The following is a 14,373-nucleotide window of genomic DNA, read 5'->3' on the forward strand; positions in this document are numbered from 1 at the left end:
CCGGGTGTCCCCGCCGTTCCCCCGGCGCTGAGCAGTCCCGGAGGGCGAGGCAGAGCATCCTAAGTCCCACAGTCTTAAACTCACCCTGTCCCACCCAGAGGAGGACCTGTCGCGGGTGGAGCTGGACACACGTGGCCTCTGCCCCTGCGACCCGAGTACCTGCAGCTGGAGTGTGAATGCCGGTCTTTCCATGATCTGTGTGTTCCTCGTGTAATTTTCCACCATTCATCTTTCTGGAATCTCATCGTTTTTCTGAGCAAACACCCCAAAACAGCATTTCCTCATCTTGTCTAATGTGTGCAGAATAGTCAAAACAACTTTTCTGTCGTTTTCTAGATAATCTAACCCCATGTTTTGGCCAAAGAGAAGCTTTTCTGTTCAATCAGCTGGCTAACAATTTGCATTGATGAACCATTTACTGTTTTGCTGGTAACGTTTTTCCTCATTCCAAGATGATTCAGTGAGATGAACCAAGCAAAGGGGATTTGCCAGAGCGCAGGGTGGGTGTCGCTGTGCAGAGCAGGGCTGTGCTCCAGCAGCCATCTCCAAGTGCTGTCCCTGTCCTTTGTGCCAGTGGGGCAGCCCTGAGCCGCACTGTGAGGGAAAGTGGGATCTCTTTCCCACCTGCTTTGCCAGATGCTTCGTCTTGTTTCATTTGTGTTCAAGGAATGAGTGGATGCAGCACTTGGAGCCATGCTCTCATTGACAAGGTGGTGATCGGTCAAAGGTTGGATTCAGTGACCTCAGAGGTCTTTTCCAACCTAAATCATTCTGTGGTTCTGTGATCCCAAGTACCAATGCTCTGGGGGCTGTGGTGGTGCCTCCAGAGGATGTGCTGGTGTCTCTCAGCACCTGTCACTGCAGACTTTGGCTGTGTCCCCTCAGTGTGACTCTCCTGCTGTAGCTGTCGGTTTAGCAGTAGCCACACTGGGCTCCCATGGAAGCCTGGAGTGGCTGTGGGAGCAGAGGCTGCTGACTCATGGGCTCACATGCTGGAAGAGACTTCTGCCCTTGTCCCCTTCCTGCTGCTTTGGCCAGGGCTGCACCAGCCCAGGGTAAGCTTTGGTTTGTTAGACAAGCCCAGTGGCGGATGTGGAGCCAACCAAGTCACCATCAACATCAACATAACCTCATTATCAGCAGCATTGGGCTGCTTGTGCACTTATTTTGGTTGCTCCAAATTGTCAGCAACAAAAATTGGACATTGCCCAGAGGAGGGGAAGAATAACTGCAGCTGTAGGAACTCCCAGGGAATGGTGAGGAGACTGATACTGTTAATCTGTGACACCAGCTTGCGTTCTGTACCACCTTGATGGACAAGTTGTCCCTTGAGATTATTTGATTCAAGTGAGGCTGCGATCAGATCTTTGGAAAGCTTTCCAATTAACAAGAAGACTTAAATCCTGGAACAAATTCTCAATGAAGGAGTCATCGCTTTTGCAGGGAGAGGGATATCTTTTAAGAGTGTGTCAGAACAACATCTGTCAGGGATCACCTAAATCTAACTGATGTGATGCCTTGTTTGGGTGTCCTCCAGGCCCTGGTTTTTAATGGTAATTTTTCCATGGATCTGTGTCGTAGGTGCATGTCTGCCAGGCAAAACCAGCTGGTTCACAGCTGAGGTTACCCACGTTCCTGTTTGATTCTCTGGGAGACTTTGGACAAGTCCCTCTGACCCTCAGTGTCCTCAGGTGTTTATTTCATCAGAGCAATTTGCTTGTCAGACATTCTCCTCCATTAGTTCCCTAAATGTTATCCAGGATTATGGCCTGCTAAAAATTATGGTGTTGTTCCCAAAAGGAGGAACCACCAGGCACGCACGGGGACAGCGGCAGTGCTGAGCTCTCCCTTGTGGCACTCCTGAGGTTGGAAGGAGGCCTGTGATCCCTCAGGTTGTTCCAGATGGTTTGCCAGGTGCGTGGAAGGGAGTTGGCGCTGCTGACACTGGCTGGCCAGCACTGCCTGCTCTGGGGTGTCCGGCTTGGTGGTGATTAACAGCCACAACAACGTGCAATAAGCACCAGGCTGTCGGGTTCTGCCAGGCAGCTGCGAGGTATGGAGCACCAGAGCTCTGGGGGACATGGGTGGTTCGTGAAAGAATTGTGTCCACCTTGAGTCACAGCAGGAGGAGAAGGATAAACCTGTACTTAAAGCATTTTTCTTGCCATGAGCCCTCTTCCCACACAGATTTGTGGAGATTTGTGCAGAGCTGTGCTCCTTCCCTTGCGCTGTTCCTGCATCATCTTGACGTGATGTTGATGGAAAGCTCTTTGAGCATGACTTTGCTTTTCCAGTGCTCCTGTCAAGTGCCAGCTTAGAGTTGTAGTAATAATGTCAAGCTCAAACCAATTAATTTCACTCAACACACAGTTGCAGATTTAAACTTTGTCTGTTATCCAGAAACTCCAACCCATTTGTGCCTGTTGCTGATGTGTTCTGGGCAGACCAGTCCTTAAGTTCTCCTATCCTATTGATTACACATTGGTTTGTGTGTAATTCATAAAGAAATAATTAAAAAGAGAAGGAAAAAAATGGAAAATTAGATTCCAACTAGCACTCCTGGGTGACTGGAGAATAACTTGGTGTAAATGGGTTAGCACTGACAGAATTGGATCTTAATTAAGCTTAATCTGCTGTCTCAAACATATTCAATGAGTCTTTACCCTGAGATCACATGCAGAGGAAAGGGAAGGCAATGTGGCAGGGCATCTAATTTTCATTTACTCTGACTGTGGGTGTCTGGTGAAGGCCAGCAGTTTGGCTGGCAGTTGAAAGACAGGTTCCTGTGCTCTCTGCAGCTTGTGTGAGCTCCTGTGCTTGAAGTCCCAAGACCTTTTCCTCCAGAGAGGTCCATTTTAGTGCAGCGCTGTTTCATTGGAGCAGATGTTCACTTGGACAGTAACTAATTAGGTGTTTGTGCATGCAGTAACTGTGCACTCCCATTGTGAATTCATGTGGTTATTGAATGCTCATGTGTAAATTAGTGGAGCTCTCATGCATGGACACTAAATCCTGAAATTCATGTTCAGGAGTTCCCAAAAGCTGCATGGAGGCCATGCTGATGGAGTCTAGTTGGGCTGGGGGAAGGACACACTGAGCTCTGACTTTGCCCAGTGTGCTGAGCTGCGTGGGGCTGCCCTGTGACAAGGGGGGTCCTGGGGAGGCCACGAAGCAGGAGGACCATGGGGCTGGGGGACAGCTGTAACTTGCTCTGGAGACTTTGAGCTCATTCATTTGTGTGCCTAAATCTGGCAACTGACAGTAGGAACACTGAAAGAGCTGGAGCACTCTGCTTGGGAATGGGATGGTTCAGAGACAGGTGCTCAAATGAAGCCTTGAATATTTGACCTACAAAAATCTGCCAACAGTCTCACATGTGAAACAGCAGCCTTGAATGAAGGGCATTTTGCATGTGGAAGGAGGGAGCTCCTGGTGCTGCTGCCAGGTGCTCTTGCCCTGCTCCTGTTCCATCCAGAATGGCAGGGCCAGGACAGGCTCCTGCCTGCACCAGAGCCCAGCACTGGGGCAGAGCCCGGTGCTGGGGCCACTGCTGTTGATAAAGGTCATTGTAGGGATTCCTCTTGAGAGCAGCAGTGAAGAATCTGCCTCTGTGCAGTCCTGGTTTCCCCTTCCCTCCTGCAGTCCTTGTGCTGTCCTCCTTGGAGTGCAGCCAACTCTGGATCCTGCTCTTGCCTTGGCTGTGGAGGAGTGGTTCTTTGGTAAACAGAATTAGAGCCAAATGTGGGAGGTTCCTGAAGTGACCTGTGAGCTGCCTCCTCCCATTCCTGGACCCGGGCTGCCTGCGAGGCACTTTAAATTGCCGGTTGGCGCAGCCCTGGGCATAGAATTCATCAGCATGACACGAAGCATCCTCCTGCTGGGGCTCCTCGCCCTTTGGGCGCAGCTGCAGGCAGCACCCATTGCAGGCAAGTATGAGTGGGTGGGAAGAGCATTTAAGAATATTTTTCCTTATTTTCATAGAATCACAGGTGCTTTGCAGGTGCTGGCAGGTGCCAGGTTGCTGCCTTGTGAGGGCCAGAGAAGCCGTGGTAGGAGCAGGGTGGGATGAGCCCAGGCAATGTGGGGCTCGCCGCAGTGCCACAGTGGGCTGTGGCACAGTGCCATCTCTCCCTGACTCCCCAGTGCAACTGGAACCATGGGTGGCTGCTGGCCCCAGGGCAGAGGTGCCCAGGAGGGCCCCTCAGGCACCTCTGCCCCACCATGACACTGCCATGAGCTGGGAGGCACTGGCGTGGCCTTGGGCTGAGTTGCCTCAGCCTTGAGGGCAGCAGGGGTCAGGCAGAGCCCTGAAAACCCACCAGGAAAAGCTGCAGAGGAGAAGACAGCACAGCATCATGGTAAACTGGGCTGCTGGGTGGGAGCAGTGGATGGGAGGGCAGCATGCTTGTGCTGATGCTGCTGCTTTCTGCTCTCCTACAGAGTTCCGTGCAGTAGCTCCAGCTGGGTGGCCGCCACCAGGGCTGCTGGGAAGCGCCCTGCTCCTTGAGCCTGGGAAAGAGCCCAGCGTGGTGCCTGACGATGATGATGACAATGACAACAACGTCTCCAATAGCAATGAAGCTGGTGTCTCCAACAGTGATGAAACGGGTGTCTCCAACAGCGATGAAACTGGTGTCTCCAACAGCGATGAAACTGGTGTCTCCAATAGCGACGAAACTGGTGTCTCCAACAGCGATGAAACTGGTGTCTCCAACAGCGATGAAACTGGTGTCTCCAACAGTGATGAAACTGGTGTCTCCAACAGCAATGAAACTGGTGTCTCCAATAGCGACGAAACTGGTGTCTCCAACAGCCATGAAACTGGTGTCTCCAACAGCCATGAAACTGGTGATGATGGCAACAATGGCCATAGCCGTCGTAGCCGATGACTCTGATGGTGATGATGGTAATAAAAATCAGCTTTGTGATGCCAATGACCATGATCATGATGACAATGACAGTGATGATGGCAATGATGGTGTCAATGATGAAAATTCCAATAGCAATGAAGATGGCGATGATGGTGTCAATGGTGACAATCCCAATAGCAATAAAGATGGTGACTCCAATGACAATGAAAATTCCAATATCAATGAAGATGGTGATGATGACATCTGCAGTGACAATTCCAATAGCAGTGAAGATGGTGACTCCAATGACAATGGAAATGATCACTCCAATGACAATGAAACAGTGCTGATTGCAGGGGGTGGAGATTTTAGTTTGTAAGGGTATAATTGCCCAGGGATTTTCAGAGATTTTTGGGTCCCTCTTTTGTGGCACCCGACTCGGGCTACCAGATTTTGTGATTGATCTGTGCCAATAAATGTATCTAGTGGACATGAGAGCTTAGTGTCAAAAATTTCCTTAACAGCTTGGCAACCCAAATGGGGCACTCGGTCACTTGCCCATTTTCTTCTAAGCTCCAGATACCCAAATTTGCAGCAGTGGGTAGTTTCACCCGGGAGCTCTGGAGTAAGGAAGGACTGAGTAGTGAGTGTCAAATCTCTAAAGGAGGTTCAAGTCCTGCCTTCTACAAGTTTGAGTTTCGTGGGTTTTGGGAAAGATGAGAAATGTACCTGGCATAAAGAAGGGGATGCACTTAGCTGAGGTATTGCAGAACTGGGAGAAGACAGTCAGCACGACTAACTGATCTCTAAAGTCCATAGTGATATTATGCCAGGAGGAATGGCCATATATTACTTGATGTGCCGGGGCAAAACCTGCAGAAGTGTAGCCCACAGAGAGGGCTCTCAAAGAGACTGTTTTGTTTTGCCTACAACATAGATTATAGGACTGATACACAGGGCAGATGGACTATTGATATGTATGGGATAACTGAGCTTGGGAAAAGCAGCATCTCGGGAGTGGGGCTGGTACATGATAACGTCCTGAGGTAAATTCTAGCCCAGACCCTGCTCCTCCCTTTGTGCCCACTGAAAAATATCTCCCACTGTCTGTTGCTGTTCCTGCTCCTGCCACTTTGCTTTCTATGCTCACTGCTACTTCACCTGCAACTGCCCCAATCTGATCTGGACAAATTATGTGAGTACTGCTATAAATGGGCAGCCAACAATTGTTTTAACTTATATCCATTGGCCCTGGATTACAGGAGATTTAGTGCTGTGAGCACTAACATGCCAGGGCTGAGGGAAGATGCAGAGCAATGTGCTCAATGATTTTCTTTTAAATTTGTGCTCCACATGATGAAAACTGGCATGATTGGAGACCTGTGGAGGAAAAGCTAAAGGTGGCCAGGGACTGTATAAAAGATTTAAAAAGCAAAGGAATTTTTTGTAAAATATTACACACCTGCATAGAAGCTTCCTATTAGGATAGGGAAAACCATAGTAGAGAGAAACAAGATCTGAGGGAGAAATATAAGGCTAGAAAGCAGCTGTATTATTATTGTCTTTGAAAATTGAGAAGCTGCATAAACAGGAAGGAAAGCTACAGGAAAAAAGGAGAAAAAATAAAAGTCAGAAGAAAAGATGGAGATTACGTTTATGTGGACTCCCTGTCCCCCTGACCTTGTATAGATTAGAAAACTAACTGTTATCCCCTGAAGAATGAGATTAGAAACATTTGGGGTAGCCCTGACCATACTGAACCTGGCAAAGAAGATTCTTGGTTTCCTTCAAATCCCCCTGAATATGAAACCAGACTCATTATAGAAACAGAAGAAACCGGTGGACCTTGGGATAGGTCCAATTATACTCCAAACTAACCCCATTTGATTTGATTTAGATGACTGATTTGCAAGAGCACTATGGCTATAAGCCAGGCCAGACTGAAATCTGGCAAGTGAAATCCTATTAATGCAGACATGATAATGGTCCAGACATTCTGATGCTACTGGATCTCATAAAAAATCAGTGAAATTTTTAACAGACATGGGAACACGAGATTCAATTTTAATGCAACAGAACATTGTTGAGTTTTCAACCTGGTCAGCAAAGAGTTAGTTACCAGAATAAACAGAACAAGCACCAAATGCCAAACCACCCAGGTTAATTCATGGCCCCTGGGCAGGAAGCACGTGTTGGCATGAAGTGTATGTCAGCCACTTGCTTTGCAGTTAGAGATCACAATGGAAACATTTGGGTTTTGGTGTTCTAAAGGGCCAAACCTGGTGTCTGCTGTTTGGCAGGGTATGGTCCTTGGGCTCAAATGCCAACCTTAACCCTGAAATCAGGAGGCTGCAGTGTGTGTGCTCTGCGCAGCACCTGCACTTCCTGATTCGACAATCACTAATGTACCACAATACCCAACTTCTGCTGCAGCACAGAATGGGATTTCTGCAGCCACACACCCATGGATGGCAGCACGGGATATGAAAGATGTGTCCTTTTTAGCCCCCTTATTAGAGGAGGATAAACAGAAATTTGCATTTCCTTGGCAAGGGACAATATACCTTTAACAAACTCCAACAGGGGTGTAAACATTTGCTGAATGTTTATAGTAATTCCCCTGGCAAGACACCCAGTTAAGGGAAGGACACCCCAGACTGTGAGGGAAGACTGTGACTAGGGAAAAGCCAGAGGTTGTAGCAAAGCTGGAGACTGGAGAGAAGCTGCAGACTGGTAGGAAGCCAGCATCTGGGGAGAAACATGGACGGGGGGAGAAGCCAGAGATGGGGAGAAGGCCAGTGGCTGGTGGGAAGCTGGCAGCTGGGGAAGAGGCCAGTGGCTGGTGGGAAGCTGGCAGCTGGGGAAGAGGCCAGTGGCTGGTGGGATGCTGGCAGCTGGGGAAGAGGCCAGTGGCTGGTGGGATGCTGGCAGCTGGGGAAGAGACCAGTGGCTGGTGGGATGCTGGCAGCTGGGGAAGAGGCCAGTGGCTGGTGGGATGCCGGCAGCTGGGTAGAAGCCAGAGACTGATGGTGAGTCAGTGGCTGGTGGGATGCTGGCACCTGGGGAAAACCTGTGCTGGGGGAGAAGCCAGAGACTGGGGGGAAGCCAGAGAAGCCTGAGGAGGGAAAGAATCCTGGATGTGACCACAGTGACAGTGAGGTGGATGATGGCAATGACAATGATGGCAGTGATGATGATGATGATGATGACAACGGTGATGACGGCTGTGGTGATCATGACTGTTGAAATTTTTCTATTATTTGAAAATAGCTAGGAGCTTGTTTGACATCAAGCTGGACTTGTTAGGTGCAAGTTGAACTTTATCTGAACCATACTGGGTGTGTTGTAGGTAAAAGACAGAGTAGTGAAACCCAGGGCTGACAATGTGAACATTAATAATAAAATAGACAAAACTGTAGCTTCAATATTACTTAAAAATTAATAACTGGCGTGGACAGCCCATAGATCATGGTGTATGAACTGTAACAAACATATTATAACATGGACCACAGAACTGAGTGAAACCCCCACCAAAACTGACCTTAGAGGGTGTGAAAATGACCACGTGGCAATCACTTGGTAATGCAACTGTGAGGCAATGAAGAGTGAGAAGACCCCAGAGCCTAACAATACTCTTGATCTAGACATGAGGGATGGGGAGTTTATGTTATAAGGGTATAATTGCCCAGAGATTTGTTTGGGGTCCTCCTTTTGAGGCTCCAGCTCAAGCTACCAGACTTTGTGATCGATCAGTGCCAGTAAATTTATCTGATGGAGATGAGAGCGTGGTGTCAAAAATTTCTTTAATGCCAATGATGATATGATGATATGATGATGATGGTTACAGTGATGGTTCTGGTGACAGTGATTACACTTGTTGACTGATGCCACAAGGCGTACAAGGAACATGGAGGTGAGGAGAGCCCACAGTGTGTGGGTGCAGGGGCCTCTTCCTCTGCCTCCCTACCAGGGCTGGTCTTGGGCACCAGTGGTGTTTTGGGCAGGACCTTCCCTTTCCTAATAAACCCCACAACGGCCACTGGCTGGGTGTGACAAGCTGTCCTTGGTCAGTGCCTGGCACAGCCAGGTCATTGTGGTTGCCCGAGCCCTGTTCCGGCATAGGAAGGCTCTGGTGCTGCTCCTGCCCAAGGTGGGCTCAGCAGGGCCCTCTACACAGCAACATGCTTCTGTTCCCTGTGGGAGACCCCCAGAGACAGCCCCAGCCAGGCACCCACCCAGGACCCACAGAGCAGCTCTGGACCTGGGGAAACCTCCTGGTCTGTGGCCCCAGCTCCCTGAGGCTCCCCAGGGTGAGCTGCTCCATGCCTAAGACCCCCAGCATCCTCTGAAAGCTTGTGCAGGAGCCACAAGGCCAGGGACCCCATCCCTCCCACAGGGACTGAAGGTCCCTTAGAAGCAGGTGGGGGGGCTTGTGAGGAGACAGATGCAGCAGGAGCCAGACATTGTTCACCACAGACTGGGTTTACTGGGGGGTGGGCGGCATGGAGACCACCATGGGAAGCACAGAGCTGGGGGTGCTGAGGAGGGATCAGGAGGCTGGGTGATTATCCAGCAGCTGATGGAGCCCTCCATGGCTGGCTGTCCATCTGTTCAGCTGTTGTCTGGCTGTCTGGTGCAGGTTGGCTGCACAGACTGGGTCCTTGGTCCAGGTCCAGGTGGAGGCTAGGTGAATTCTGAGAAAGACAGGTAATCCATGCTCAGGCCCTCACTCTGTAGCATGACTGGGCACATCTGTCAGCCCCACAGCGGGGCCCTGGGAGTGAGGGCTCCAGAGACCCTGGACAGCTCTCCCAGGGAGCTGTGGGGGTTTTGCTGGTCACTTCTGCAGCATGCAAAGATGTAGGGGGGATGGCACAGGTGGGATGCTGCACTCCCAGCCATGGTGACAGTGGTCTGTGTGCCCATGGCTGCACATCCTCCTGCAGCACTGTTCCACTGGCTCCCGCATCCTCCACCCGTGCCCACCCGTGCCCACCCTCACTCACCTGGGGAGACCAGCCGGGCCCAGAGGCAGCAGAGCCCCAGGAGCAGGAGCAGCGACAGCAGCCGCATGGCATGGATGGGCAGCATGGGGGTTGCCTCTCTGGGCACAGGCAGGGGTTTAAATCCTCCTGGGGCAGAAGGTTGGTGCTCATGACCTGGCTCATGCCCCAGCACCTGACACGCTCCATCTGAGCGTGAACCCTCCCATCCCCTCCCTCCCGCGGGCAGCTGCTGCTGGACAAGCCTCAGGGGAGGCAGGTGCTGCTGCTTGGTGCTGGGCTCTATGCAGGCCCAAGACAAGAGCAGCCAATGCAACTTCCCACTGCAGGAGACAGGTACGGGGCAGGCAGCAGCAAGGGCCCGGGGGATCCCGCTTGGGGCTGGCCTGGTGAATCAGTGGAGGAGGCTCCCCGGGCCGGGTGCTGTGGAGCAGCCCGTGGTGCCCTGGCAGCTCTCTGGGCATTGTTCTGCCTCTGGGAACAATCGCTGGTTCCTGAGGGACGTCCTGTGACCAGACACGGTCCACAGCCCCACGCTGCCACCGGCCCCTCAGCCCTGCATCTGCTGCCCAGCTGGCCCAACACCTGGCGGCCAGGAAAAGCCCAGGGCCATGGAGTCCTGATGCTGGGGACAGGGGCGTGGGGGCTCTGTGTGGGCGCCAGGACTGCAGGGCTGGAGCAACGGGTCCCGTGTGCTCGCCGGAGGCAGAGTGGGTGCTCAGATTCCCGTTACACAATGCTCCAGCTGCCTCTGCCCCTTCCATGGGATTGGCCGCACTGGACATTGCAAAGTGTTGCAAGGACGGCACCGGAGCTGCCGGGACTTTCCCTGACAGCCCCTTCCGGGAGCGCCCGTCCCTGGGAGAGGCAGGAGGGCTCCACGCACTCTGCACGTGTGTGAGCGTGTGTGTGCATACCTGGGAGCCAGGTGTGGACACGTGTGAATGCGTGTGCAGTCCACGCTCCCCGTGCTCCGGCTCTGCCCCTCGGCACTTCTCCTGCCGTGCGCCCTGGCCTGGCCAGGAACATCATCCCGGTGTCAGAGCGCCGCCTCTGTCCCTGTCCCTGCTGGGTGCCCGCCCTGGGACGTGCCGCATTCCTGGGTGTTCCTGGGTACCCCGGTCACTGCTTTCCCATAGAGGAAGTCTGGCTGGTGGTTCTGCCCTCACGGCTGCACCCATTGCTCACCCTGCGGGTCCCTAGTGTCAGGGCAGGACAAGGGGGTACGACACAGGTCCTCCTCTGGGAGTGGTTTTCTGTCATGTGGAACCCCAACATCTACCTGGGAGCAGCCCCCCATCATCCCTGGGACCGTCCCTGCATCCACCGTGGTGGTGTCCCAGCCTGGCCATGGTGTTACTGCCGGTGCAGGGGCAGTTGGGGCTGCTTTGGAAGACGCCATCAGTCAGTCCAGTGATCACCCAGCCGCTGCGATTCCCCGGGGAGATAGCGGGGAAAATTCAGCCCCGGTGGATTTTGGCGCTGTGGCCATCGAGGGCGGCCGCCAAGTCCCTGCGCAAGGGTATCTTTCCCATTGCCCACCCTGACTCCGCACCCCCGACCGCCTCCGGCACCTCTCTCCGGCTTTGCTTACACCCCTGCTCAGGACTGGCCACGTCACCGTGTCCGGTGCCGGGGACGCCGCCAGGACCTCACCCTGGGGCTTCGGAGGACAGGCAGGAAAAGCTGCGGTGGGGCGTGGGCAGGGGGCGCGGGCGGGGGGTGGCACCGCCCTCCAAACCCCACCCCGACTCCGGCTTTCCCGGCCCCTCCTCACGGAGCTCTCCTCGCCCTCCGCTTCCCCCTTGGGACAGTAATTACGACAGTAATTAGGAAGACAATTATTCCTGCTGAATGGGAATATCTTAATCTGTTTCTCCCTCCTTTTGGCAGATTTCACCGCACGCCCGCCCACGAGTACCGGCGGGTGCCGCCCGGCTCAGCGCTCGGAGCCCTGCGCTGCCGTGGGCCCGGGCCCCCGCCTGGAAGCTGAGACGGCTGCGAGCCGTGTCCCATCCCCAAAGGCCACCCAGGCACGATGCAGCCGCTGGACCCCGACCTGCTGCCGGGAGCAGGGGGCTGCCGGAGGGCACAGGACACGGCTCCGCACTGGTGTTCCCGGGAGGGGGGCGGGTGAAGGGGACGGCCCCAAACCGAGCGAGGGTGATGAAGGAAGCGGCAAAGGGACAGAGGTGTCTACAGGATGGGAATGGGCGGGAGAATCGCCGTCCAGCGGGACCTGCCTTGCACAGACAGCCACAGTGGTAGGCGGCGAGGTGGTACCCACAGGCTCAGCCCTGTGCGTGGGCCCATCCTGCCCGGGATGCTCTCTGTCGGACATGAGGGAGCATGGGACAAAGGGAAGGGATACAGCTCTGGCACAGCCTTTCCCCAGGACTTGCACCACAGGAAGCACAGGGAGAACGGTGCCCCAGCCCTTCCCTGGCTGACGGCTGCACCAGAGCTGGCAACTTTCCATGCCCTGGCATGGCACTGTCATGATCCCTGGCAATGGAGAGGCAAGTACCAACCCTCCCATGTCTGTCCCCAACACATGCTTGCCCCCAGGAGGCTGCGGCAGTCGCTGGTGGTGTCCCCAGCCCAGCCTGGGCATGCTGCTGCCACCCAGCTGGGCTCCCCGAGGGCTGTGCCGGGACAGCTGTCCCGTCCTACCGGTCCCCCCAGATCGAGGGCTGTGGCCAGGATGCCACCAGGGAGACCAGGACCTGCCTGGGTGTGGCTCGTTACCTGCACGGCAGGAATTAGCTGGTTTTCGGCACCAGCCCTGCTCCCTCCGCCCCACCCACGCACCTTAAATCCCAGCCCACCACACCCGGGGCCAGACCCGGCCATCCAGGGCACCATGGAGCTGCCGCCTGGCTGTCTTCTCCTCTTGGCTGCCCTGCTCCCCCTTGCCAAGCGGTCCAGCCCGGCCCCGCACGCGACTGGACGAGAGGAGCTGGGGATGAGTGAGTGTAGCTGGGTCATGGACTGGGAATGGGGATGCTCGGGGTGCCGCTGTTGCCCGGTGCTTCCCACTGCCCTGTGTGCTGCCAGGTGCGCACAAGTGTGGGGCTGTGGGAGGCTGGGGTCTGACCCCAGGGCGCTGGGGGCTGCTGAGGCCCCTGCCCTGTGCCTCTCACCAGCGTCCTGGCCACTGTGTCCTGCAGCAAAGCCTGGGTATTGCTACCACATCCCAGAGGTGGAGGACCTGCTGGACAAGGACTGTGGCTCCTGCCACACGGATGCCTCCTGTTCGCACTGCACCAGCGATGCCGACTGCCATGGAGTCACCAAGTGCTGTCCCAGCAAGTGTGGCTACACATGCCAGGAGCCAGTGTTAGGTGAGGGCTCAGTGCTGTAGTGGTAGGGCTCTGGAGTGGCAGTGTGGCACACACAGGAGCGGGTGACAAGAGGGGTGTTGGCTCAGTTGGGATAGCAAACTGGGAAGGAAGGTCCCTGGGTTGCTCCTGAGCTCTTGCTGGGTCTTGCAGACCCTGGGGGTCACCACACTATGCTATGGGGAAGCTGCTGGTGTGTGGGGCCGTGGGCAGGTGGGTGCAGAGCTGTGTGCTGGTACAAAGGGTATGGCAGTAAGAAGGAACCAGAACTGTGCAGAACTTTCTGAGGGCCTGAGAACCCTGAGCGTGGTGGTGTCCCCACCCTCCCCTGACTCAGCCTGTCGCCTTTGGATCATGCAGACTTCTGCTACCTGCCCTCAGTCTGTGGGAACTGCAAGGCGCTCTTCCGCCGCTTCTTCTTCAATGCCTCCAGCCAGCAGTGCGAGGAGTTCATCTACGGCGGCTGCGGCGGCAACAGGAACAACTTCGAGACCAAGGGCGAGTGCTTCCAGGCCTGTTCCCACCTCAGTAACTAGCAATGTGCTGTGGGCCATGGGCCACAGATGGCGGCTGCTCCTGGCCCCTCTCCTGATGCCCCATCTCTCAGTTCCAGGTGCCTGGTAGTGCTGGCCTGGGAAGTGGTGGCCTCTGCACAGCCCCTGCCTGGGGGAAGCTGCTGCTGGTGGCCGCATCCCCAACCCCACAGGGAGACATTCCTCGTGGGGCTGGTGGCAATGAGGCCTGTGGGCCAGGGTGACCGTGCTGGGGGCTGTGGCTTGCCTGGGATGCTCACTGGCCTAAGGACAGGGACATGTGCCCATGCCAGCATGGATGCCCCCTCCTATGCATGGTGCCTGACCTGAGGAGCCTGTCCCTCCCCTTGGACTGTGACAATACAAGGACAGGTCCCTGGATGAGCACGTCTGGGTCTGGTCCTTCCTGCCTATGCTGGCAGGAGCAGTCAGTGCCCGTCCCTCTGGGCACTCCTTCCTCATGGGGACTGGGCAGTGGGTGCCTCCAGCAGCAGGGCTCACCCGGCCACCACCGTGCAGCTCCCATTGCCACGGATGAGCTCCTAGCCCAACCCTGCCTTCAAGCTGCCGACATGACCTGGCTGGGAGCTGAAACCTCTGAATGGAGGAACAGCTCCCACCTCAATGGATGCCTGGGGTGGTGCCT

General features: G+C 54.7%; 2 protein-coding genes across 3 annotated transcripts; both read left to right on the top strand.

The window, feature by feature from the left end:
• Positions 1-15: 15 nt before the first annotated feature.
• LOC116452626 (stress protein DDR48-like) lies at positions 16-5,345 on the top strand. The gene is made up of 2 exons (XM_032127261.1): positions 16-3,926; positions 4,441-5,345. Exons 1-2 carry the CDS (start codon positions 3,740-3,742, stop codon positions 4,887-4,889), a joined length of 636 nt encoding a protein of 211 aa, XP_031983152.1. The 5' UTR covers positions 16-3,739; the 3' UTR covers positions 4,890-5,345.
• Positions 5,346-12,675: 7,330 nt separating this feature from the next.
• SPINT4 (serine peptidase inhibitor, Kunitz type 4) lies at positions 12,676-14,108 on the top strand. Of its 2 annotated transcripts, none has more exons than XM_032127284.1 (3): positions 12,676-12,822; positions 13,000-13,197; positions 13,555-14,108. In XM_032127284.1, exons 1-3 carry the CDS (start codon positions 12,717-12,719, stop codon positions 13,728-13,730), a joined length of 480 nt encoding a protein of 159 aa, XP_031983175.1. In that variant the 5' UTR covers positions 12,676-12,716; the 3' UTR covers positions 13,731-14,108. The 2 variants fall into 2 exon arrangements, with proteins under 2 accessions (XP_031983175.1, XP_031983176.1); XM_032127285.1 differs by having other exon boundaries at positions 13,024-13,197.
• The last annotated feature ends 265 nt before the right edge of the window (positions 14,109-14,373 follow it).

This window comes from Corvus moneduloides, chromosome 17, assembly GCF_009650955.1.
Source record: "Corvus moneduloides isolate bCorMon1 chromosome 17, bCorMon1.pri, whole genome shotgun sequence".
Lineage (NCBI taxonomy): Eukaryota > Metazoa > Chordata > Aves > Passeriformes > Corvidae > Corvus > Corvus moneduloides.